The sequence below is a fragment of the Ceratotherium simum genome, chromosome 34 (assembly GCF_057802395.1).
Source record: "Ceratotherium simum simum isolate JZ-2026a chromosome 34, ASM5780239v1, whole genome shotgun sequence".
In the NCBI taxonomy this organism is placed as follows: Eukaryota; Metazoa; Chordata; class Mammalia; order Perissodactyla; family Rhinocerotidae; genus Ceratotherium; species Ceratotherium simum.
In genome coordinates this window covers 9,758,431-9,785,262 of record NC_141933.1, presented here as the reverse complement: position 1 = coordinate 9,785,262, position 26,832 = coordinate 9,758,431, and the positions used below count along the sequence as shown (strand labels likewise).

General features: G+C 37.9%; 1 protein-coding gene across 2 annotated transcripts in view; it reads left to right on the top strand.

Annotated features, from left to right (window-relative positions):
- The window catches only part of LOC101405967 (organic anion transporter 7-like), a 43,758-nt gene extending 29,710 nt beyond the window's left edge, over nucleotides 1–14,048 (top strand). The window contains exons 6-10 of one of the 2 annotated variants that reach the window (XM_087423226.1): nucleotides 3,306–3,421; nucleotides 10,230–10,444; nucleotides 11,864–11,972; nucleotides 12,436–12,639; nucleotides 13,946–14,048. In XM_087423226.1, coding sequence (XP_087279352.1) covers nucleotides 3,306–3,421; nucleotides 10,230–10,444; nucleotides 11,864–11,972; nucleotides 12,436–12,639; nucleotides 13,946–14,006 — 705 coding nt within the window. In that variant the 3' untranslated portion in view covers nucleotides 14,007–14,048. Of the gene's footprint in view, nucleotides 1–3,305; nucleotides 3,422–8,856; nucleotides 8,973–10,229; nucleotides 10,445–11,863; nucleotides 11,973–12,435; nucleotides 12,640–13,945 lie in introns of both variants that reach the window. The other variant, XM_004437510.3, reaches the window with a different exon arrangement.
- The last annotated feature ends 12,784 nt before the right edge of the window (nucleotides 14,049–26,832 follow it).

The following is a 26,832-nucleotide window of genomic DNA, read 5'->3' as shown; positions in this document are numbered from 1 at the left end:
TTTTAAATCCAAATGTTTAAAATGATAAGAGAATGTAAAGAATGCTAATGAATATAAGGAAAAAAAAACTCTGCTATCCTTTTATTGATAAAGGAGAAGATTAGAAGTTAGCCATTCTAAAAGGAGAAATAAAACATTTCTGGAACCATGTCCAATGGCACATCTGCTAGAAGTCGTTATAGTCCCAGAAAAAAGCAGAAGTCCTTTGAAGATTTCAAATAATGCTCCTGAGAATTCAGATCCCACTGAAGATGGCAGAAAGAAATCAAAATTCCCCCAGACATGAAGCGATTATACAGACAATGGCACTGAGGGTTCTTGATATGATGGGGAAGACATTGGATTATGTTTAAAAAAAAAATAAAAAAGGATGGGAGTGGATCTTGAAATTTAGGTGGATACGTATTTCTATACTCACAGTATATATAGAAATATGTACTCACAGTATATATTTCTATACTGTGTCAATATATGCCTAAATTATATAAAATTATTTGGACCAACTAATTTCTCAGGAATTATCTTTGATTCCAAGCACATACCTGGTATTTTGCCTACCAGATTGGCCCAATCCATGAAGAAAAGCTTGAATACTTACAGGGGCCAGGCAGATACAAAAATAAGTGATACTATCCGAAGTCAAGGAAAAAAAAACAACGCATAATCAAGGTGAGTGGCATCTGATAATCACCTCAGTGCCAGGGGGAAGAAAGAGCATGGCACATGAGCAGCAGTTAAAATGTGGTTTAAGCAAGAGATTCTATCCATGAATGGGTAGCTAATATACCTTCATTTTATTTATTTTTTTTATTTTGTAAAGATAATTCAGAAAATTGTGGTCTTAGTCCTGTTTAAACATCATTCTGATGGATGACCAAACACACCTGCTCCAGACAGGTCTTCTAATTTAAACTCGCTCCACTTTATGTCAGTTTCAATCTGTTGATTGCTCCAGATCTCCGGGAAGGGTGGCCTTTTATTTCTCTGAATTCCCTTCATTGTAGAATTTTCTCTAACGAGCTTCATGCTATTGTTTCATTTGTAGAGATGGGAAGAGAATAGAGCTAATGTTATTTGTGTAATTAATAAATCAATAAGTGCCTGAGCTGTGCTAGACATAATTCCATATGCAGTTTGTAACTTCATGTATACCTTGGAAATCCTTGTGAGAGTGGCATTATTTGTTTTTCTCGTACTTCTTCTTCTCCTGATCCTAATTCTTATACATTTTCTTCTTTTGTTTTTGAGGCATAATTGACATATAACATTATATGAGTTTCAAGTGTACAGTATAATGATTCGATATTTGTCAGTATTGTAAAATGATGACCACAAGAATTCTAGTTAACATCCATCACCATGCACAGTTACAAAATTTATTTTTCTTGTGATGAGAACTTTTGAGATCTACTCTCTCAGCAACTTTCAAATATACAGTGCAGTATTATTAACTATAGTCACCATGTTGCACACTACATCCCTATGTCTTATATATTTTATAACTGGAAATGTGTACCTTTTGACTCCTTTCACCCATTTTTCCCACCCCCCATCCCTCTCCTCTGGCAACCACTAATCTGTTCTTGGTATCTATGAGCTTGGTGGTGTTTTGTTTTGTTTCGTTAGATTCCACAAATAAGTGAGATCATATGGTATTTGTCTTTCTCTGTCTGACTTTTTTCACTTAGTATCATGTCCTCAAGGTCCATCCATGTTATCTCAAGTGGCAAGATTTCTTTGTTTTTATCACTAAATAATATTCCATTGTATATGTATACCACATTTTCTTTATCCATTCATCCATAGATGGACAATTAGGTTGTTTCTATATCTTGGCTATTGTAAATAATAATGCAATGAACATGGGGGTGCATATATCTTTTGAAGTTAGGGTTTTAATTTTACTCAGATAAATACCCAGAAATGGAATTACTGGATCATATGATAGTTCTATTTTTAATTTTTTGAGGAACCTCCATACTGTTTTCCATAATTTACATTCCCACCAACAGAGCACAAAGGTTTCTTTTTCTCCACATACTCACCAACACTTGTTATTTCTTATGTTTTTGAGGATAGCCATTCTAACAGGTGTGAGGTGATATCATATGGTAGTTTTGATTTGCTTCTTCTTGATGATTAGTGATGTTGAGAACCTTTTTGTGCACCTGTTGGCCTTCTGTATGTCTTCTTTGGAAAAATGTCTGTTTATATCTTCTGCTCATTTTAATTATATTGTTTGTTTATGCTATTGAGTTGTATGAGTTCTGTATATATTTTTCATATTAACCCCTTATCAGACATTTGATTTTAAAATATCTTCTCCTTTTGGTAGGTTGCCACATCTTCTTATTCTTATTCATCTTTTTTTTTTTTTCTCTTTTTGGTGAGGAAGATTAACCCTGAGCTAACATCTGTTGCCAATCTGCCTCTTTTTGCTGAGGAAGAGTAGCCCTGGGCTAACATGCATGCCCATTTTCCTCTACTTTATATGTGGGATGCCAGCCACAGCATGGTTTGATAAGCAGTGCATAGGTCTGCACCAGGGATTGAACCTGTGAACCCCAGGCCACTGAAGTGGAGCACAAGAACTTAACCACTATACCACCGGGCCAGCCCCCTTATTCATCTTTTTAATGAGAAGGAAATTGAGGCTTAGAGATGTCCTGTTACCTTCCTCAAGGTACATACCCAGCATGTGGCAGAGCCATCCTATAATGCCAGCTTATAAATTCTAGGTATAAATCATACTACATCAAGATCTCCCCTGATAAAATCCTCAGATTTAATTCTAGGCATCTCATTCATGGAGGCACAGCATATGCCAAGATATCCCTGAAGGAAGCTGACCCAAGAACCAGAATAAAAGCTCTCAGAAAGTTATTCTCCTTCCTGAAAAAAACTGTTTTTCTGCTAAGAGCAGCCAGCTGAGAACCAAGCTCAGGTGCTGGACTTTTCATGCCCTTCTGGCATAAATGAAGCTTTGGACAATAGTTCAAGCAACTCTTCATTTAGTCCCCTTCCTGATCTAAATCTTTAACCTACCCACCCGTTTTGATACCCTGCAGCAAAACTGAGTCTCACGTTAAAATGTCTTTGTCACTGTAAAATTGCCCTCAGGCCCCTTTAACTCCCTAATTCACCTTTCATACTCTTTTACACCTGTCATTGCATCTTCCATGGCTATATTTTCTAGTGGGCAAAAAGGAAAGTCATTTATCTTGTCCTCTGTTGGGCTTCACAACATCTACCATTTTGTGACAACTGAACAGTTTGCTGTTGTTGTTGTTCTTGAAGGTTTTAAGATCTTCAGATCCACCAGGCAGGAGGAGCTGGAGACAGCACAGAACAAACCTTCTGTGTGTGACTTGCTCCACACACCCAACCTGCATAAAAGGATCTGTGTACTATCCTTTATGAGGTAGACTTCACAAAGTGCATGAGAAACATGTAAATAATGGAGACATGATTCTATTTCTTATTCCAAAGACTATAGCATGCTATCGGGACAGATTTGAAATAAAACATGAGGAAGCCTGAAAGGTAATTACTATGTTTGGAGGTAGTGAAAGGTTATGAAAAGACTAATTGTACCATGAGGAGTTTTTCTTTTTTAATTGAGGTCATATTGGCTTATAAAATTGTGTAAATTTCAGGTGTACGTTATTAGATTTCAGTTTCTGTATAGAATGCATCATGTATACCACCAATAGTCTAGTTTTTATCCGTCACCATACATACGAGCCATTACTCCTTTCACGCTCCCCCCACCCCATGCCCTCAGGTAACCACTAATCTGTTCTCCTTATCCATGTGTTTGTTTATCTTCCACATATTAGTGAAATCATACAGTGTATGTCTTTCTCTTTCTGACTTATAACACCCAGAAGGTCCATCCATGTTATCACAAATGCCACAATTCTGTCTTTTTTATGGCTGATTAGTATTCCATTATGTATGTATACCACATCTTCTGTATCCATTCATCCATTGATGTGCACTTCGGGTGCTTCAACATCTTGGCTATTGTGAGTAATGCTGCAGTGAACATCGGAATGCATAAATCTCCTTGAACTGTTGATTTCATGTTCTTTGGATAAACACCCAGTAGTGAGATAGCTGGAGCATATGGTATTTCTGCTTTAATTTTTTGAGGAATCTCCATTCTGTTTTCTGTAGTGGCTACACCAGTTTGCATTCCCATCAGCAGTATATCAGGGTTCCCTTTTCTCCACAACCTCTCCAACACTTGCCATTTCATGTCTTGTTAATTATAACCATTGTGACAGATGTGAGGTGATATCTCCTTGTAGTTTTGATTTGCATTTCCCTAATGATTAGTGATGTTGAACATCTTTTCATGTGCCTCATGGCCATCTGTATATCTTATTTGGAAAAATGTCTATTATATCCTCTGTCCATTTGTTGATCAGGTTGTTCATTTTTTGGTTGTTGAGATGTATGAGTTCTATATATTTTGGAAATTGACTCCTTGTTGTATATATGATATGCAAATATTTTCTCCCAGCTGGCAGGTTGCCTTTTTGTTTTTTTGATGGTTTCCTTCACCATGCATAAGCTTTTTAATCTGATGTACTCTGATTTGTTTTTATTTTTTCTTTTCTTCTCCCTGCCTGAGTAGACATGATATTCCAAAAGATACTGCTAAAACTGATGTCAAAGAGTATACTGCCTATGTTTTCTTCAAGGAGTTTTATGGTTTCAGGTCTTCCATTCAAGTTTTTAATCCATTTTGAGTTAATTTTTGTGTATGGTGTAAGATAATGGTCTACTTTCATTCATTTTTCACGTGGCTGTCGAATTTTACAAACACCATTTATTGAGACTTTCCTTTCTCCACTGTATGTTCTTGGTTCCTTTTCCAAAGATTAGCTGTCCGTAGATATGTGGGTTTATTTCTGGGCTCTCAATTCTGTTCCATTGATCTTTGTGTGTGTGTGTTTCTGCCAGTACATGCTGTATTGATTCTATAGCTTTGCAATATATTTTGAATTCAGGGAATGAGAAACCTCCAACTTTGATCTTTTTTCTCAGGATTTCTTTGGCCATTAGGGATCTTTTGTTGTTCCATGTAAATTTAAAGATTCTTTTGTTTTATTTGCGTGAAGAATGACATTGGAATTCTGACTGGGATTGCAATGAATCTGTACATTGCTTTATGTAACATGGATATTTTAACTATGTATATTCTTCCACTCCGTGAGCATGGAATACTTTCTTTTCTTTATCTCTCCTTCAATTTCATTCAATAACATCTTATAGCTTTCTTTGTACAGGTCTTTCACCTCCTTGATTAAATTTATTGCTAGGTATTTTACTCTTATTTTTGCAATTCTACATGGAATTGTATTCTTGATTTCTCTGTCTGCAAGTTTGTTATTAGTGTATAGACGCAACTGATCTTTGTATGTTGATTTTGTATCCTGCAAATTTACTGCATTTGCTGATTATTTCCAACAGTTTTTTGGTGGAGTCTTTAGGGTTTTCTATATATAGAAATATGTCATTGGCAAATAGTGACAATTTTACTTCTTCCTTTCCAGTTTGGATCCCCTTGATATCTTTTTCTTGCCTAATTGCTATGGCTAAAACTTTCAGTACTGTGTTAAGTAAGTGTGGCAAGAGTCGGCCTCCTTGTCTTTTTCCTGTTCTCAGCAGAATAGCTTTCAGTTTTTCACTGTTGAGTATGATGTTGGCTGTGGGTTTGTCATATATGGCCTTTATTATGTTGAGGTCCTTTCCTTCCATAACCATTTTGCAGAGAATTTTTAACATAAATGGATGTTGAATTTTGTCAAATGGTTTCTCTATATGTATTGGGATGATCATGTGACTTTTATTCTTTGTTTTGCAAATGTGGTCTATTACATTGATTCATTTGCAGATGTTGAACATCCCTGAATCATTGGAAAAAATCCCATTTGATAGTTGTGTATGATCTTTTTAATGCATTGTTGCATTCAATTTGCAATATTTTTTGAGGACTTTTGCATCTATGTTCATCAGTGATATTGGGCTGCAATTTTCCTTTTATGTGTTGTCCTTGTCTGGTTTTGGTATCAGACTAATGTTGGCCTCATAAAATGAATTAGGAAGTTTCTCATCCTTTTCAATTTTTTGGAAGAATTTGAGGATAGGTATTAAAACTTCTTTGACTGGTAGAATTCACCAGAGAAGTCATCTAGTCCTGGACTATCGATTTTGGAGAGGTTTTTGGTTACTGTTTCAATCTCTTTACTTATGATTGTCTATTCAGATTCTCTATTTATTCTTGATTCAGTTTTGGGAGGTATATGATTCTATGAATTTATCTATTTCTTCTAGGTTATCCAATTTGTTAGTGTACAGCTTTTCATAGTGTTGTCTGTAATCCTTTGTATTTCTGTGGTGTCTGTTGTAATTTCTCCTCTTTCACTTCTAATTTTATTCATTTGTATCATCTCTCTTTTTTTTCTTAGTGTCTGGCTAATGGTTTATCAATTTTATTTGTCTTCTCAAAGAACTAGATCTTAGTTGCATTGATCCTGTCTATTTTTTTAGTCTTTATTTCATTTATTACTGTTCTTATTTTTATTATTTTCTTCCTTCTACTGACTTTGGTCTTTGTTCTTCTTTCTAGTTCTTTTAGGTATAGTGTAAGACTGTTTATTTGAGATTTTTTGTGTTTCTTGAGATAGGCCTATATTGCTATCAATTTCCCTCTTAGTACCACTTTTGCTGCATCCCTTAAGTTTGGTAAGTTGTGTTTTCATTTTCATTTGTCTCTAGGTATGTTTTGATTTACCCTTTGATTTCTTCATTGCATCCAGTAGTATGTTGTTTGGTTTCCACATATTTGTGAATTTTTCAGCTTTTTCCTTGTAGTTGATTGTAGTTTCATACCATTGTGGTTGGAAAAAATTCTTGATATGATTTCAATCTTCTTAAATTTATTGAGGCTCGCCTTGTTTTCCAATATGTTGGAAATATGTATCCTTGAGAATGTTCCATGTGCACTGGAGATGAATGTGTATTCTGCTGTTTGGGGATGGAATATTCTATAAATATCTATTAAGTCCATCTATTCTAGTGTTTCACTTAAGGCCACTGTTTTCTTGTTGACTATCTGTCTGGATGATCTATCCATTCTCATAAGTGGGTTGTTAAGTTCCCCTCCTATTATTCTGTTACTGTTGGTCTCTCCCGTTAGGTCTGTTAATAGTTGCTTTATATATTATGGTGCTCCTGTGAAAGGTGCATATATATTAATAAGTGTTATGTCTTCTTGATGGAATGTCCCTTTTATCATTCCATAATCTCCATCTTTGTCTCTTCTTATCTTTTTGTCTTGAAGTCTCTTTTGTCTAGTATAAGAACATATACACCTGCTTTCTTTTGGTTGCCATTTTCTTGCAGTATCATCCTCCATTCCTTCACTCTGAGCCTGTTTGTCTTTAGAGCGGAGATGATTATCCTGAAGGTAGTGTATTTTTGGGTCTTCTTTTTTAATCCATCCAACTGCTGTTCGTCTTTTGGTTGGTGATATCAATCCATTTGCATTTAGAGTGATTATTAACATATGAAGGCTTAATACTGCCATTTTATATATTTTTTTCTGGTTGTTCTATAATTCCATTGTTTCTTCTTCCTTGTACTTGTGTCTGCCATTTCAGTTCAGTGGTTTTCTGTGATGTTTTTCTCAGTTTTCTCTTTATTTATGATTTGTGGCTCTGCTCTGATTTTTTGTTTTGTGGTTACCATGAAGTTTGTGTAAGAGATCTCATAGATGAGATAGTCTTTTTTCCGATAACCTCTTATCTCCATTATCCTATGCAAGTTCCATCCTTTTCCTCTTCCCCTTATATGTTTTTGTTGCTACATGTGTTTTGAGTTTGTAACCAAATAGTAGTTAAAGTTATTTTTGATACTTCCTTTCCCTTTAGTCTTTATGTTATAATTAAATGTTTACTAACCTATTCTGATATACAGCTGCAATTTTCTGATTCTGTCTCTCTATTTATCTCCTTGCTCAAGGCTTTGTAAATCTTTGCATTTTTGTTTCAGGTAGGAACGCTCCTATCATCATTTCTTGTAAGGCACGTCTAGTGGCAATAAACTCCCTCAGCTTTTGTTTATCTGGGAAAGCTTTAATTTCTCTGTCATATCTTTAGGATAATTTCACTGGATAGAGTATTCTTGGCTGATGGTTTCTGTCATTCAGATTTTGAATTCCACTCTCTTCTAGGCTTTAGGGTTTCTGCTGAGAAGTCTGCAGAAAGCCTGATAGGGGTTCCTTTGTAGGTTATTGTCTTCTCTCTTGCTGTCCTTAATATTTATTCTTTGTAATTGACTTTTGACAGTTTTAATATTATATGCCTTGGAGAAAGTCTTTTTGCATTGAGGCAATTAGAAATTCTATTGGCTTTATGTATTTGCATGTCCAGTTCCTTCCCCAGGTTTGGGAGGTTCTCAGCTATTATATTTTTGAATAAGCTCTCTGCTCATTTCTCCTATTCTAATTCTAGGATAGCTATAATCCTTATGTGACTTTTCCTAATTGAGTCGGATATCTGTTGAAGAATTTCTTCATTTGTTTAAGATCTTATTTTTCTCTCTTCCTCCATGTGAATCATTTCTATGTTTCTATCTTTGACCTCACTAATTCTCTCCTCCATATAGTCTGCTCTATGTTTAATGCTTACTACATAATTTTTAATGTCATTAATTGTGTTCATCTTCCCTGGCTATGTTTTCTAGTGGACAAAAAGGGAAGTCATCTATCTTGTTCTCTGTTGGGGGTTCACAATACCTATCATTTTGTAACAACTGAACAGTTTGCTATTATTGCTGTTGAAGGTTTTGACGTACACCATGCAGGAGGAGCTGGAGACAGCACAGAACAAACGTTCTCTGGTCGACTTGTTCCGCACACCCATTCTGCGCAAAATGATCTTTTTACTGTCCTTCATGAGGTAAGCTTCACACAGTGCATGAGGAACGTTAAAACATTAAAATAGTAGAAAATAGTAGAAACGGGATTCTATTTGTTATTTCAGGGGATACCACATACTTGGGGATAGATTTGAGATAAAACATGAGAAAGCCACAAAGATAATTGCTATGTTTACAGGTAGTGAAAGGGTTATGAAAAGATTGACAGAACTAACTGTACAATGAGGAGTTTTGTTATCACATCTTTCTGCTAGGCTCATCACTGGAGATGAGGCTGAGAGAAATCATGGTACAGACTTCTGCTTTAAGTTTCTTCACTTGTTTGTTTTCATTTTAATTAAGGTAAAACTACAAACACTAAAGTGCTCAAATATATGCAGCTCAATGAATATTTCCATATGTAAATATATAACCATCACCCAGATCAGGATCTAGAAAAAACTCTAAAACCCTACAAAACCACCTCATATATCCTCCATAAAAACACTCTCCACCTCCCAAAAAAACTTAGCTACAACTGTAACATCCAATATCATACTGTAAATTTGTGATGATTTCTAAATAATTAACATGCAATGAAATTGGATTTAAAAAGTACCCAAGATTTGTTTTAATCAGGTGTGGTAAGACACACAGACTCAGAAATGATTGTCATGAAGGAATTTTATACTCATAGATCCCTAGATAGACGAGGCACAAAACACTAGACAGGGGAGACACCAGTGTCAGTCAGAATGCAGAAAGGAAAAGAAAAGAAAAGAAAGAGCATGGCCCAGAGCCTTTATTGTGGTTTTAGTGAGAAGGAATGAGAGAGGAGGATATTTATTCTGAGTAAGCATAGGTTTGAATAGTTTGAATAATTTTAGTTGACTCTGGGCTATAGTGGTGGTCTGTAGTTGTCCAATACCTGGCTCTGGGTTGATTTAGGGGAAGGGGAATATTGGCTTAGTGTGTGAGTTTTATAAAAGAGATGGTTGAGGGTGTGTGCTCTGGATTGTGGGTTTGTATATGAAAGGTGCCCTCACAGGGGAGTCATTTGCTATCTTTAGAATTAGCTGCCCCTGAGAAAGACAGACTCTCCAGGATCAAGGCCCTAAATGCCAGAGCATCAAAAATATAGAAAATAAGAAAATATAATCAACATAGAAATATTCTACAAATCAGACCATGCCTTCCTACTTGACACTAAGCCCTGGTTTCCTGGCTCAATATTGTCATTTGAAAGACAGAGAATCTAAACCTTATGACATCTATGTTTCCTCTTCCTTTCACCACAGGTTTGCAACCTTCATTCCCTTATTTGGCCTTAGTCTCCACCCCCAGCACTTGGGGAAAAATATTTTCCTGTTCCAGGTTCTTTTTGGTGTAGTCAAAATTCCAAGCAATTATGTTGCACTTTTGGTACTGAATCACCTTGGCCGTCGAGTCAGCCAGATGCTTTTCCTGTTCCTGCTGGGAATCTCCATCCTGGCCATCATATTTGTGCCCCAAGGTGAGAAAAGTGCACAGAGTGGGAAATGGCTTCTGAGCATTCCTCAGGGATTGTACTGATCACACTACATGAAGCCAGAAGGAAAGGGGGTATTGCATTCTAGGATTCCCTGAAACCAATATGGGAGGTTAGTACAGCTTCTGCCATGAAGTTGCTGGGAAAAGAACCAAAGGTGAGTAAAGGTCAGCTCAGGTATATGGTTGTCTTTATCACATTCGAGAAGTATCTGGAAACCGATGTCATCAATTACTGGCGGCTTCTCTAGGAAAGCAATTGCTCACTTACCTTTGGCCAATCACACTTTACATAGCAAGCATGGAGGGTCTAGATGCTGTCATTGTATCTCATGTGAGGACACAATATGTCACTTCCTCTGTCTGGGCTCTTGCTTATTCCCACAGTTTCAGTGACAATTTATTCTTTGATCTCTATGTATACACTCATGTGTTTCATATCAGGTCTCTACAACAGCAACTCTGGTTTAGGGACATCATGTTGACCTCAAGAAGACAACAATTCCTTGTCTTCAAGCAGAGAAGTGACAGCAGACACACAGCACTAAGCAGTTAAGAGCCTCTCTCAGAATCTATTTTACTATATTGAATGATCATATGTAGTATATCGCGGAACCCAGGTAGTCACCATGCTTCACCTAACTCCCAGCGTAGATATACGTTTTACAAGATCCTAGGTTGGCGGGCTCCACTCCTCATATTGAATGTAGGCAAAGATGTAAGTTTGGTGCCTTACAACAGAGCCCACTCCAATGCTGTCACACTCTTGTTGAAATTTTTTGGGGGGAGTGAGAGCAAGGCAGGGATAGAAAACTAACTCTCTGACACTTCCCTTAAGTGGTTTCCAAAGTCAGGCTTTTTTGCTAATAGAAAAAATGCTTGAATATGGAAACCTTATTGTAGATAAAGCTGCTCTGCAGCTGATCCATTAACATAGACTTCTGTTCTTCTATTACTCTCTTCTGTATTGTTAGCCTCATGTCTATGTTGTGCATGCTCTTATATTTTAAACTCTCAAAGAGATGGATAAGTCTTACACCCCTCGGTAATTGCTCACATGACTGTCCTACATTCTACGTGAAGGGCAAAGGAGACACAGAACAGAATTAATGCAAGAGAGCACCTGCTAGACTCACCTTCTCCTCTCCGTTTCTGGAAAATCTCAGATATGCAAGGAGAGTTGATGAAATAACTCAATCCTTTTATTTAGTGTAAGTCACAATATGTAGATAGACACATTTCTCAGCTGATTAAACACTGCACATTGTCTGCCTCTGTGCAGTTTCTCTACAATATATTTAATACTTGCAAACACCTCCAGTAGGGTCTTTTTCATTTGAAATTTGAGGAATGTTGATTTCTGAAGCTCTAACTTTCTGAGTCTCACTGGTCTTCCCTTCTCCAGAAATGCAGGCCCTGCGTCTGGTTTTGGCAACTTTGGGAACAGGATTTTCTTCTGCCACTCTCACCAGTTCTGTTACCCATGGAAGTGAACTATTCCCCACTGTAATCAGGTACAAAGCTCATGGATGCTCTTTCAGAATCAAAACAGGCCTTTCCCAGATAACTTACACTTATTGGAGAAAGCAAACTAAGATGGATTAGTTATCAAAGGTAATGAGTTATAATAGTAATAATAACAACAAAAATTATAGCCAAATTCTAGATGACTTTTTGCCAGGCCTGTGTTAAATCCTTTAGTGTTTCTTCTCCTGTAATCTTCTGAACCACATGAAGTGTAAATGCTCTGGAAAACAGTATTTTTTCAATGATCAAATTGTGTCTTAAGACACATGTGCAATTGAAAAAAAGATTGCTAGCAAATAAGAGAGAAAATGTCCAAAATAAGAGTATGTCATCAATCTCCACGTCTAAACACACTGATGTGCTGTCTGCCATAACCAAAGCAAAATAATAGATCACAAATTATATGTCTGGATTTTCATTAGATTTCTTAATTATTGTTTGCACCCCAAGAGCAGTAGCTTTAGGGATCGCTGGAACTGCTGCTAATGTAGGGGCAGCCCTGGCTCCCCTCTTGATGATCTTAACGGTGTATTCCCCACACCTGCCGTGGATCATGTATGGGGTCTTCCCCATCGTCGCTGGATTTGTTGTCCAACTCCTTCCTGAAACCAGGAATCAGCCTCTGCCTGACTCCATCCAGGATGTGGAAAATAAGTGAGTAAACCCCTGGCTGTCTCTTAGGGTTCCTGTGCACTATAGGTCTGTGATGAGGAGGGCGACACACCATTCAGGGTCATTTTCCCCAGGGGAAGGTCTAGATCCAGACTATTTCCATGTGGTCAGTGCCTTCGGTTTGGCTACAGCCTCATCTTGCCCCCACGGTGACCTCAGACTCCCCCAGGGCTCCCTAGACCACACAGATCCTCTCTGCCTCGCCTGCACCAGTAGGTTTAGTGGTAAAGAGGCCAAAATTAGGCACCCTAGTGTGACATACACAGCCTTGAAGGTATTTCACAATCATGCACTGATCCAAACACCAGATTCTCATCCTCCTGTCCCTGGAAGTCCTCAGTCAAGGGAGTGCAGGTAAGCTCTCTGACTACTGGTTCCCATAGACCGGTATAACCTGATTCTGATTCTCCAGAGAAACAGAACCAATAGGATGTGTATATATACAGTGACATTTATTTTGAGGAACTGGCTCACAAGATTGTAGGGCTGGCAAGTCTGAAATCTGCAAGCAGGCAGCAGTCTGGAGACCCAGGGAAGAGCTGAAGGAAGAGAAGAATTCTCCAGTCTGAAGGCAATCTGCAGGCAGAATTTCTTGTTCCTCTGGTGGACCTATCTTCTTCCCCTAAGGCCTTCAATTGATTGGACAAGGCCCTCCACATTGTGGAGGGTAATGTGCTTCACTCACAGTTTACTTATTTAAATACCAATAACATTTAAAAGATGCTTTCACAGAATCATCTAGACTGATATTTGACCAAACATCTGGGCACTCTGGCCTAACCAAGATTAACCACCACAAGGCCTGAGGACTGCCCTGGTCACTGAAGAATCTGAGGGTGATCAGGGTGAGGACAGGAGCCCCTCCCACAGATGACAACATTTCTCAGGGGAAGGCGTCCTGTTGTGCTGCCTGTGAGATTCAGACCATCTGGTTTTCACTGGGAAGGAAAATGTTGAGAAAAGAGATTTTAAAGTGATGAAGAATGGGAAAAGATTCTCAAACTTTTCTGTACTTCCTTTGCCTTTTCCAAAACCCCTCTTTCCAAAGCCATGGTGTACAAGGGTGAGAGTAGAAACTGTCAAAGATGCTCTCCCAAATCTCGCCCTGGGAGCTGGGTCTTTTTCTTCACAAGATTTACTCACATCTTTGGAGCAGGGTTAATGGTTTATAGTAAAGCTGTTTGGTGAAGGATAGGATTGCTCTAAAGAATGCAGGATATATATGCTTGTTCCATGTCTTTTCATTTTCTGTGTTTATATGTTTGTTGGTACATTGTATTTTTACCAGGAGAAAAGGCTCAAGAAAAGCAAAGCGGGAAGATACGTCCACGAAAGTTACACAGTTTTAAGGAATTCCAGGAAATAACAGCTGATTGAAGAGTAAAATAAAGGGGGGCAAATGAGATAATTCCTCATAAGGGAAAATATGTAACATAAATAAATAAAAATATATAATGGAAAAATTGATATTTTCTAATTGCAGTATTAAATTACCAAATATGAAATACCTATAATTAATCATAATAAGATATGTGAAGAAAACCATTGTATTTTTTTTTTGCTGAGGAAGATTAGCCATGATCTAACGTCTGTTGCCAATCTTCCTGTTTTAGATGTGAGTCACTGCCACGGCATGGCTGATGAGTGGTGTAAGTCCACACCTAGGATCCGAACCCATGAACCCGGGCCACTGAAGTGGAGCATGCTGAACTTAAACACTAGGCCATGGGGACAGCCCCGTAAACCATAATATTTTAAAAGAACTTAGAACAGTTGTACAATTGTAGATAACTAACATGTTTCTGGCTAGGAAGGTTGATTAGTACTAATAGTAACAATTCTTCCCCAATTAATTGGTATAATCATTGACATAATTATAATGTACACCTGAAATTTGTACAATGTTATAAACCAATGTTACTGCAAAAAACAAAAAATTAAAAAATAAATAAATAAATGGAATAAAAAAACTACATACTGTCAGAAGAATCTGGAAAATAGTTACAAATTTATCTAGAAATTAACAATAAACAAGACAACTCAAAAAAAGAGGCTCATGGAGTGGCAGGAGGCTGGCTAGTGTATGGAACAGCATATACTGGACTTGATTATTGCTGCAATAGTCAAAACAGTAATAGCAGATGCATTTAGGTATCGAAGGAAGTCCAGAAACAGGCCACAGTAAAAGTAACACAACATATAATTTGGGCACCCTAAATCACAGGGCAAAATAAAGAATTATGCAACAAATAGATAAAAACCACTTAAAAATTAATGATTAATCATGTGACTTCATGCACTAAATAAAAAAATATTCTACTTTAATAAAAAGTTAAATGGAATAAAAAACTATAACTTTCATTAGAAAACTTGGCTACAATATCTTGGCTTAAGAAAGTTTTGAATAGTAAAGCAAACACCAGAAATTTAAAGACAAGTAGATTTGAATAGTACTCATTTAAAGCCTCTTTTGGGCAAAATCCTAACAGCTTACCAGAGAAAACTAGAAAAATATTCACCAAAATGATAAAAACATTTGACTTTTAGTGGTGGACTTTTAAGTGATTGTTACTTTCTTCTTTGTAAGTTTCTGTATTCAAAGTTTAAACACAGTAAGTAAAATTTCAAAATATTATAAGATGTCAAAAATGAAAGAGCAAATGACAAAATAAACAGTTTTCAAAATGTACTTTTAATATGTATAATTCTCATAATATCTACCCAAAAAGATAATGAATGATTCAATAGAAAATGGATAAAAAGCAGAACATATCACATTCAAGAGAAAAACTCCACATGGACAATAAGTTTATGAAAAACTGTACAAACCCACTGGAAATTAAAGACATAGAAACTCAAATGAAAGATCAGCTTAAACTGTGCTCTTTGTCAAGGTTGGTGAGAGTGCAGTTAAATAGAAACTCGTCAATTGATGGTAGAATTATAAAATAATTCAAGCTAGAGAGCTGCTAAAAACACAGTTTGGCTTCATTATCAAGAGCTTTGAAATAAGCTTCCCTGAATTCAGCAGCCATTTATTAAGCATGTAGTAACTGTGAAGCAGTGTGGCAACCACTCTACACAGGAAGATGAAAGGAAAAAATAGGCATAACACAGATGGGACAGGTATGTATCTTAGTACACAAGTCTCACATTTTTATTTTCTACAGGTCAACCTAATTTTAATTTAAGTTCTCATTTCCTCCAGGTTGGCAGTAAATCACAAATCAATTAGTTTCAGAGATTATTTCCACTATCCTTCCCTACAAGAACTACCTAAGATCCCATGGGCATATGCAATGCCATCTTTGGGATGAGAACTAGAGAGAGCAGCCACTGGTTATCAGTTATCTGTTCAAAGAGATTACCAGGTTAATACTGGCCATGTGCACACTTGGTTGCTACAACTTCCCATTCACCACATGAGGCACTGGAATCTGGGGCTTTCAGTCTGACTTTTCAGCTCCCTATACAGCCACTCATTGTGGGTCTTCTTCTCTGGGACACTACCATGGGTCAGGACTGGGTCCCTCTCCCCCATAACCTGCAGACCCTCCCCTGATTTCACCCCTTCCCAAACACTCAGCTTCCTTCCTCTTCTCTCATTACCTCTTCCAGAGACCCTCTAGTTATCCTATGAACTTTACATTTTGAAAACAATCAATTGTACAGGCTTCTTCTGCTATTCACCTCCAAAATGCCTTCTGAGAGACAAATAAGCACAAAAATGACAAACTAAAGAATGTGGGAAAGACACAGGGAAATTCCAGAGGAATCATCCATAATGATTATCATTGGCTTGTCCAGCCACGTTCTTCCTCCTAATGAAATGTTTGAGATTGAAGGGGAGGAAGACTATCCTCTACCCACTCTGGGTCCTTTCTGGCTGGGCTACAAATTAAATTGACATGAGCCCGAATAGCAGGAGAAAATCAAACAAAGCTTTATAACTTGTACACATGGGAGAGACCCACTGGGTAACTGAGTATCACAACAAGGTGGCAGAGGTTCTCACCTTAAATACTACCTTCAGCTAAAGGCAAAGGAGGATGTTGGGGGTAGGGGGGAGTCAGCTATGGGAGATTACCAGAAAGCACAGTAAACAATAGCATGCAGATTTAAGTCCTGGCCTTAGGCATTGATGAGAGTTTCTAGAGAAACAGTCATCCCCTCTTCTTCCTGGTACAGAAAGGGAGATACATTTACAAATGGAGATTTCCCTTATAAATGTAAATGTCTCTTACAAAGTGTAACTTCTGCTTTTCAGAGCTTCTTTCTCTTCTGCACTTTCTTAAAAGTAACCCACCCAAAATAATCTTCATGCCAAAGAGACACATTTTGGGGTGGCCAATTCTAATCTCCCACAAGATCCTATCATGACAAGGACCAGATAGAACCCATTGTTGTTTACCTTGAAGGATGGTGGCCAGTCCATAGATTCTGATGTGTCTGGGGGAGAGTGTCCCACAGTTCTTCACGGGCATTTGATGTTGTAAACCAGCAGCTGTGCTCCATGAGATGGTCAGTGGTGCAGGGATTGAAAAAGAGTGATGTAGGGAGTGACATCAGGGAAGATGGCAGAATAGAAATCACCAGGAAACCATGTTTTCATGTGGACAACAAAAGTACTGGCAGAAACTATCTGGTTAACTATTCTAAAAGTATGAAGTCTACTCAAAGCTTGCAGCTTCCAGGTGAAGGCTTGGCTGATAAACTGTGATTAATTTCAGCCAACTTCAACCATTACCACAGTACTGGCTACCATCCACACGTGCTCCTCCTTGTGGCAGGTAGCTGTATTCATATATCTGGAGCAGGTTGCAGGAGCCGGGGTGGGAAAAAAGGACCTTGTCCTTCAAACATGAACGATCTGTATTCTGTTTGCTCCTTCGGATCACAGAGGTGGCTACATAAAGGATGATCACCATTTTTGCAAACTTCATAGACTGAAACAACTTACAATAGATTTAAAGAGAAAAAACTTGTTATTTTTTCTTCTTTTTCCATTTTTCCCCTTTTGGAAGCTATACATTCAAGGAGTATGACAATTCAAAGCAACCTCATATGCAGGGAAATTTAGAAGTAACCACTCAAGCACAGGTCAAGAGTCACGCTCAGAAACGAACTGAGAAGACCGTAGGATTTTATCTTAGCCTGACCCCTGGCACAGAGACACCCTGTAACAAGTTTTTTTAAAAAATAGCAAATCATGGGGGAACCAGAAAATCTGACTTTAAGAGTTACCACATTAAGATCCAAATGTCAAGATTTAAACAAAAAATAATGAGACACAAAGAAACAGAAAAGTATAACCCATTCAAAGGACCAATATAAATCAGCAAAACATCAGCCCTGAGGAAGCCCAGAAGATGAACTTACTAGATAAAAGCTTTAAAACAGCTGAATTAAATATAACTCAAAGGACCAAATGAAGACATGAAAAAAGACAGGAAAATGATGTATGAACAAAATGAAAATGTCAATGAAATCTTGACAATATAAGAAGGAACTAAAAAGAAATTATTATTTCCCTCGAATATCTTCCAGTGGGACGAGATGTGGCAGTGGAAGACACTAACAATGATGATCATGACCTTGTGTAGGCTTAGGCTAATGTGTGTGTTTGTGTCATAGTTTTTAACAAAAATTTTAAAAAGTAGAAAATCGTAAAAAAATTTAAAAATAGGAAAAATCTTATAGAATAAGTTTACAAACAAAAACTATTTTTTATAGCTGTACAATGTGTTTCTCTTTTAAGCTAAGGGTTATTACAAAAAAGTCAAAAAGTTAAAAAATTTTGAAGTTTATAAAGTAAAAAAGTAAGCTAAGATTAATTTATTATAGAAGAAATGAAAATATTTTATTTATAAATTTAGTGTAGCCTAAGTGTACAGTGCTTATAAAGTCTACAGTAGTGTACAGTAACATCCTAGGCCTTCACATTCACTCACCAGTCACTCATTGACTCACCTAGAGCAACTTTCAGTCCTGCAAGCTCCATTCATGGTGTACATGATTTGCATCCTATATAGGTGTACCATATTGTTATCTTTTATGCTGTATTTTTACTGTACCTTTCTACATTTAGATATGTTTAGATACACACAAATACTTACCATTGTGTTACAGTTGCCTATAATATTCAGTACAGTAACATGCTCTACAGGTTTGTAGCCTAAAAGCAATAGGCTATACCATATAGTCTAGGTGTGTAGCAGTCTGTACTATCTCGGGTTGTGTAAGCACACTCTACGATGTTCACACAATGATGAAATCGCCTAATGAAACATTTCTCAGAAAGTGTCCCCATCCTTAAGCAACACACGACTGTAAAATCTACAGAAGTCTGAGGCAGAGATTACTAGTGGAAAAACACAATAGACCATCTAAAGCCCCAAGAGAAAGCTGTGGTGAGACTCTTTGCAAAATAAAGAACTTTAAAAGCAGCTGTGTATGTAGGGGAATTGATAAGGCTGCAGGAAGACCCATGCAAAACGCATTCTCAGAAAAGATCTGAAGACCTCAAGCTTCACCTTGAGCTGATTACAAGGCCTAAAATGCACTCTGCTAATTAGTGAATGCCATCCCCAGCAGAAAACCAATCTGCAAGGATTAGCAGAGGGGGATGTTTCTTCAAATGCCCAATTTTCGACAAAACATCACAAATCATACAAAGAACGGAAAAACGTAGTGCAATCAAAGGAAGACAATGGCAGCAGAAGCCATTCCTATCTAAACATAGACCTCAGACATACCAGACTTTAAAACAACTGTCTTAAATATGTTGAAACAGCTAAAGGAAAACATGGACAAAGAAATAAAAGACATCCTGAAAACTATATATGATCAATCTGAGAGTATAACAATAGATAGAAATTATAAAAAGGATCCAAACTGCAATTCTGAAGCTGAAAAATACAATAACTGAATTGGAAAATATAAGGATCTCATGTAACTCAATAGCAAAAAAAAACCAAATAACCCAATTTTAAAATGGGCAGAGGACCTGAATAGATATTTTTCAAAAAAAGACATGCGAATGGTGCATAGGTATATACAAAGGTGCTTAACATCACTAATCATCGGGGAAATGGAAATCGAAACCACAATGAGATATCACCTCACACCTGTTAGAAAGGCTATTATCAAAATGACAAGAGATAACAAGTGTTGGTGGAGATGTGGAGTTATTTATTGCTGCAAAACAAATCACTCCAAAACTTAGCAGCTTAAAATAACATATTTGTTATCTCACACAGTTCCTGAGGGTCTAGAATCCTAAAGCAACTTAGCTAGATACTTCTGGCTCAAACTATTGTATGATGTTACACTCAAGCTGTTATCAGAGGTTGGACTTATCTAAAGATTTGACTGGTGCTGGGTGATCTACTTCCAAGATGGCTCATGCTCAACCTGCTGTTGAAAGAAGATCTCAGTTCCTTGTCACAGGAGCCTCTTCTCAGGGAATGTCCTCATGACATGGCAACTTGCTTGCCCAGGAGCAAATAACCCAAGAGACAGAGCAGCCAAGATGGCAGCCACAGTGCCTTTTCATGACTTAATGTCCAAAACCACACATTATCATTTCTGCTTTTTTCAGTTATTCAGAAGTGAGTCACTAAGTCCAGCCCATACTCAAGGTCATGCGGGGGCACTCCAACTTTTAAAGGGAAGTTTACCAAACTATGAGTGGATGTATTTCTTGTAAAAACAACAAACTGCCTCAGTGTTCAATTTCTACCTCTGTGTCTCTTATGAGATCACAAGTGTTGGTTCTAGGAACATTCCCTATAAAACTTCCTGTGTATACATTTCTGCCTCAACTCTCTTTCCCAGGGAACTGACAAAAAAATAAAAAATAAAACAAACTATGGCCATGGCTAATGATATGCAGTAACACTTTGGGAAAAAAAAAAAAAAAAAAAAAGGACTGCCAACAAGAGTGTTACTTAATATATACAATCAAAATAAATCAAGACAGGATAATCAACAATTTGAGAGTAGCTGCCCCAATAAAAAATCATTATCCCTTATCTAATTTCCACACAAAAGCTATTTCTCAGATTCCAAAGCCACTAACTAGAGGAGAAGTCTTATCCCCAGACAGAAGAACTCTGAAACACCGCAGTAATTGCATACATTACTGATTGTTCCAGGCCTTGTAAGAGAGTTCTAACACAATTTACTTGGGTGAACATGCACTGGAAACATTTTGTGGACTGTTGGACACAGAGTTCATGGTGACACTAATATTGAGGGAGTGAAAAAGTCATCATGTTGCCCCTCTTAGAGCAGGAGCTTGGGGGGTCAGGTAATTGAGTGCCTTGGCAAAAATCTGACACACAGTAGATCCACAGGGTCCACACTCTCAAAATGATTATGTCTCCACTTCCTGCATGTATAACGGGATTGAGTATACCGAGAGGTTTGCAGAAACCCAACATTGGTTCATTGGCCTGTGTGGTAAGAGCTATCCTAGTGGAAAAAACCAAGTAGCAATTGAAAACTACTGTCTAGCTCCCTCCCAAGGTAGCAAATCAGAAACAACAGCGTGTTCCTGGTGAATAGCAGAAGTTATTCCACCTTTAGAGGCCTAAAGCACACAGGGGTGGTAGTTTCCATCATGTCTCCATTTAATTATTTGCAGGGACAGACTTAATTCCACTTGAGTCAGGCCCTGCAAATAATTGATTGATCTTGGAGGATAGTGGTGGACTATCATAAATGGAACCAAACATTAGACCAAATTAGAGCTTGTTGCCACGTGTGGTATCTTTGCTAGAGCAAATTAACAGATTCAAGTCATGGCACATGGGTACTAATCTGTGGAATTTGTTTTTCATATTCACATGAGATGTGCCACCAGATACACTTACATTCTTGCCCCAAGACTCTGTTATCTCTCTGCCCCTTCTTTATAATATAATCCAAAAGACCGGGACTGTGTGCATATTTTCTAGAATATCGGGTTGGTCCTTTGTACCAATGACATGATATTCATCAGAGTAGATGATCAAGAAATGGCAATATATTGGAGGCTTTGGCAAGACATATGTGATGCTAAGTGGGGGAAATAAACTGCAATGTTTTGGGATCCCAGGGATCCCAATGTTTTGGGATCATCAGGGATAATTTAGAATTCCAGATGGCTGGGGCATGCTATGATATACCCTGCAAAATAAAAGACAAATTATGGTATCTTGTATCTCACCACTAAGAAGGAAGAGCAGTGCCTAAGAGGCCTCATCACTGCTATAGGTAGTATTTGCCCCGCTTGGAGCTCTTTTCAATCCATTTACTGAGTATCATGGGAGACTGCCAGTTCTGAGGATTCCCAGTATATGAAAGGGCTCTGGAGAAAGTGGGAGCAGCCTTGGACATGGGTCATACTACCTAAAAATATATCCTCCAGTAGAAGAGTCATCTGGAATAGGAAAAGATGTTGTATAACGTTTATGGCAAGTATCAATTGGAGAATTACATCATAGGACTTAAAGTTATGGAGAAAGGTCATGCCATCTGAAGCATGACTAAGGACACCAAACTGCCATGTGACCAGAGCACATGATCACAAAGCAAGTTGTCTTAAAGCCACCAAGTCATATTGTCAGATGAGCCAGCAGCAATCCATCCTAACATGGAAGTGGTTCGCTGGGGACAAGCGCAGGTAGGGACATAGGACATGAATAAGCTGCATAAGAGATGGTTCCGAGCCCCCGTCATCTACTAATGTTACACATCTCAGTTCACACCCAGCCCCTGTGGATGTCTGTTGTGACCAGATGACAGAGGAAGAAAATAATTGAGACAGGTTCACATGTGGAGTGAATCAGTGTATGGATACAAGGCACAAATGGACTGCTCCTGAACTACTGGCCCACTCTGGGTGAACTCGATAGTCAATGCTGACAGGAAATTCTCTAAGTGGGCATAGATTCAGGCATTATACCTGATCATACACTTTTCATGGAAAGAAAAGTAGACTGCCATAAGATATATACGGATTAAACATGTTTTCAAATGGCTTAGCTTGTAGGTGTGGGTCTGAAAACTGAAAGATTGGATGATAGCGGGATAGAAGGCCCTGGCAAGAGGTATGTAGAGGCACCTATAGGAGTGGTATGAGGTATGAAGACCTTTGTATATTTGTCAACCGCTTGAGACCATAGACCATAGAAGAGGCATTAAAGCACTGAGTAATCAAAATGACTTAGAGTTGATGTCCACTATCCTCTTTCATCAGCCTCCCAAGTGCAGGCAAAATTGGCTTATGTGTGGAGACAGGGATTGAGACTATGCACAAGTCCCATGGCGTAGGCTCCCGCTCACTACCTCTAAACTATCTGCTATTGCTGCCAAATGTCTAAACTGCAAGCAACAGAGACAAATGCTATGTCACCAATATGGCACCATTCTTCCAGGAAACCAACCAGCACCTTCACGACAAATTGGTTACATTAGAAGCATTTCACCCCCAAAGGGGGAGGGGTTCATACTAAATAGAATCAACATATATTCTGGGTAAAGATTTCTCTTTCTTGCCTTCATGGCCTCAACCAGCATAACTATCCAAATGTATTGAGAGTGGATGATCAACCAATATAGGATCCTTCATAACATTTCATTAAACTGAGAGACACACATGCAAGGAAAAGAGGCATGACATTGGATTCAAGATGATGGGATCTCATATTTCTATCATACACTCTACCACCCAGAAGCTGCCATCCCCAAGAGAGATGGGACAGTCTTGTGAAAGAGCAGATGAGATTCTATTCAGGAGATGATGCTCTGCTAAAATGGGAAATCATTTTCCAGCATGCAATATATGCTCTAAGTCAATGACCAATTTATGGTTGAATAAATTGGTAGAATCCCAGAGGTGGAATAAATACCCTGGGAACAAAATGGTGGAAGTTGAAAAGGCTCCATTTACCAAACTCTCAGTGCCCAACTTGGGGACCTCTTCTTTCTGTCCCTGCAAATCAAGACTCTGTGATTATAGAGATCATGGCGTACAGAATGGAAACATTTCCACCAGCAGAAACAAGGAAGGCCTCAAACATTAAGCTATGCCTACCCCTTAGTCACATCAGATTTCTGGGCTAAGAGGCTAGCAGGCAAGGAAAGGAGTCACCAATTTGACTAGAATAATAGACCCTGGCCATCAGCAGGAGGTAGGGCTGATCTTTTCAGTGTGTCTACATAATATTCTCTGCCATCAGTATTCCATAGGGGCATCTCTTGGTATTACCTTGCCTGATTTTGATAGTAAAGGGCCATGAGAATTTGCCAGGATATGAAAAGGGCATGATGATACCCAGAGATTAGATCTGTGTCACTTCTCCTGGTATGCCACCCAGACCAGGAGACTGAGAGATGCCTAGAATGGATTGTGGAGGAGAGAGATGAAGAGTAACATTTGCCCTGAGATCAGCTATCTTGGTGGGAGTGTATGTAGATCATCACTCATTTCCTCTTTTAAGTTTTCCCTGAAGGAGTTGTTCCCTGGTGAGATGAACTTATACAAATCAAGTGTATCTGTGTAGCACAAATGGTGAGCTGTAATGGAAGCTTGATACCTGTGGTGCACCACCTAGATTTCCCTTTCAGGACCAAAATACTAATTCCCCAATGCTGTGTTTGGGCAAGTTTTGGTTTATAGCTTCCCTTGGAATTGCCTTTCCCTGGAATTGCCCAAGGGAACTACATCCTCCAAGGTTACACCCCTCTACTGAGGAGCAGCAGCCTTTACCCATTTAGTCAATATGGAGTTACAATGGTTCACACTATGGCTTAACTACAGACATATCTTAATGGACATTCCATCTCCACATCTGCCTATGGACTGGCTTAAGGACTATCTATCTTGGCTCAACATGTACCTCTCAATAATCATGCTTCCCTCACACACTTACAGATTGTAGTTCTAAGAGCATGCTCTAATAAACCTCCTGTGTGTAAATTTGTGCCTCAGAGTTTTTTCCCAGGAAAGCAACCTAAGACAAATACTAAAGTATTCATGGGCCTGCAGTGAAGTACCCCAAGGTAGTGTGAATATTATTTCTTCATTTTTGACTGGAACCATATTAAGTCAGGCAATGCTACAGTTTTCCCTCTGGTCTTATTGTGATGATGGAAAGGTATTGAGTACACATACTTGATTGGACTTGGAATTGACTGAAATTTGAGTGAGTGTAAAGGGAGAGTCAAAGGCTATTGTAAAGGCTTTTGACATGGGTAACTGGTGGATGGGAGTACCATTTACAGAAATAGATAAAAGGAGCAAGTGATAGCAAGAGGAGGAGGATCTGAAGGAGATAGTAGCAATGATACATTTCGGTTTCTCCTGTGGTCTTTCCAGCCACTTTTAATATCTACTTTGCTGGCCGCATCTTCTCAATGCTGTATTTATTTTATTTATTTATTTATTTATTTATTTATTTATTTATTTATTTATTTATTTATTTTTTATTTTTTATTTATTATTTTATTTATTTATTTTTTATTTTTTATTTATTATTTATTTATTTATTTTTTAATTTTTTGTTTATTGCAGTAACATTGGTTTATATTCGGTACATGTGTGTGGTGATGGGTTGTAATCAATGCTGTATTTAAAATCAGAGTTCCCAGAGCTCATCTTTAGCACTCTGCTCTTCTCTTTTGACATAAACTTCTTTGGTGCTCCTGACACTAATAGGGACTTAACTTTCATCTATACCTGTGATGTTTGCAGCCCAGACCCTCTATTTTGTCTGGATATATACTTCAAATACCAGCTAGAAAACCCCACTTAGATATCCCCGAGCAAATAATGGAAGGGAAGCATAAATTTGCTCCTCTTATATTTTGAATTTAGAAAATGCAATTCAGATGCACAAGAAAGAAATCTCAGAGTCAATTTGATTTATTCCCTCTCCCTCTCCCTCAATTCAATATTCAAGGATTCACAAAATTCTGGTGATAAAAATATATCACCATATAATATCTCCATAAAATATCTGTGAAAATCATGTCTTTATGTTCATCTCCACTGCCAGAACTTTAAATAAGCCTTCTTCATATCCCACACAAACTATTGCAATATCCTTTCAACTACGTGTCCTTGACTCCAGTCGTATTCTGCTTCCTCTTTCCTTTTCCACTTATCTGCCAGTGACATTTTTTGTAGAACACATGGGAATATGGAACTCTTCTTTTAAAAATCCTTTAGTGGGTCCTTAATGTCTGTGGCAAAGCAGACTTATCCATTAAGCATGGTAGGCACACAGTCTGAGGCACGTAATACTTTTAAAAACATTTTAAAATAAAAATGTTTTATTTTCTTCTAAATTCAGGAGAAAAGGGAATGTTATAATAATAATTAATATTTAATGATGAATCTAACCTGAATAATTATTCATCTTTATATCAAAGCAGTCATAAAATGTAAATTTTAATAATTTTTGGAGGAAGGTGCAGACAAAGGCAAAATTTTTAGGGCCTAAAAAATCATAATCTGGCCATTAAGAAGAGAGGAATAAGAATGCCCCCAAACGACAAATGTCCTTTACACTCTGGATAGAATTAGTTGCCCTCAGCATAGGCTGGGATATTCACACAAGCTGCTCCCTTCCTTCCAGCCTCACGCCAGACACAGAATCTTCTTTCCTGATGTTCTCCTTTAATGCAATCAATGTTGTTACATGTTGTAATGCGCTAAGTGAAAGAACCTAGACACAAAAGACTGAATATTGTATGATTCTACTTCTATGAGAATATGAAAAAGGAAAAACTACATGATAAAAGGCAGATTAGTAGCTTTCCAGAATTTGATGAAGAGTGTGGAGGAAAGGAGTGTGGTGGGGATGGGAACCGAATTCAAAGGGCTCCAGGGAACTTTTTGGGTTGCTATAGAGAATAGAAATATTCTCTATCTTGATTGTAGTAGTAGTTACATGACAGAATACATTTGTCAAAACTCATCAAATGATACACTTAAAATTGATGAATTGTATTTACGTAAATTATAACACGATAGAGCTGACCAAATGAAAGTGGGATGTTTGCCACACGTTTCCAATGTCTCTTGCACATTTTAAATGGACGAACAGAGGGTACCCTGGCTGGGCAATGGTCACATTTCTCCTGACTCATCTCCCTGAGCCCTGGGTGGTTCTAGAGGCCCTGAAG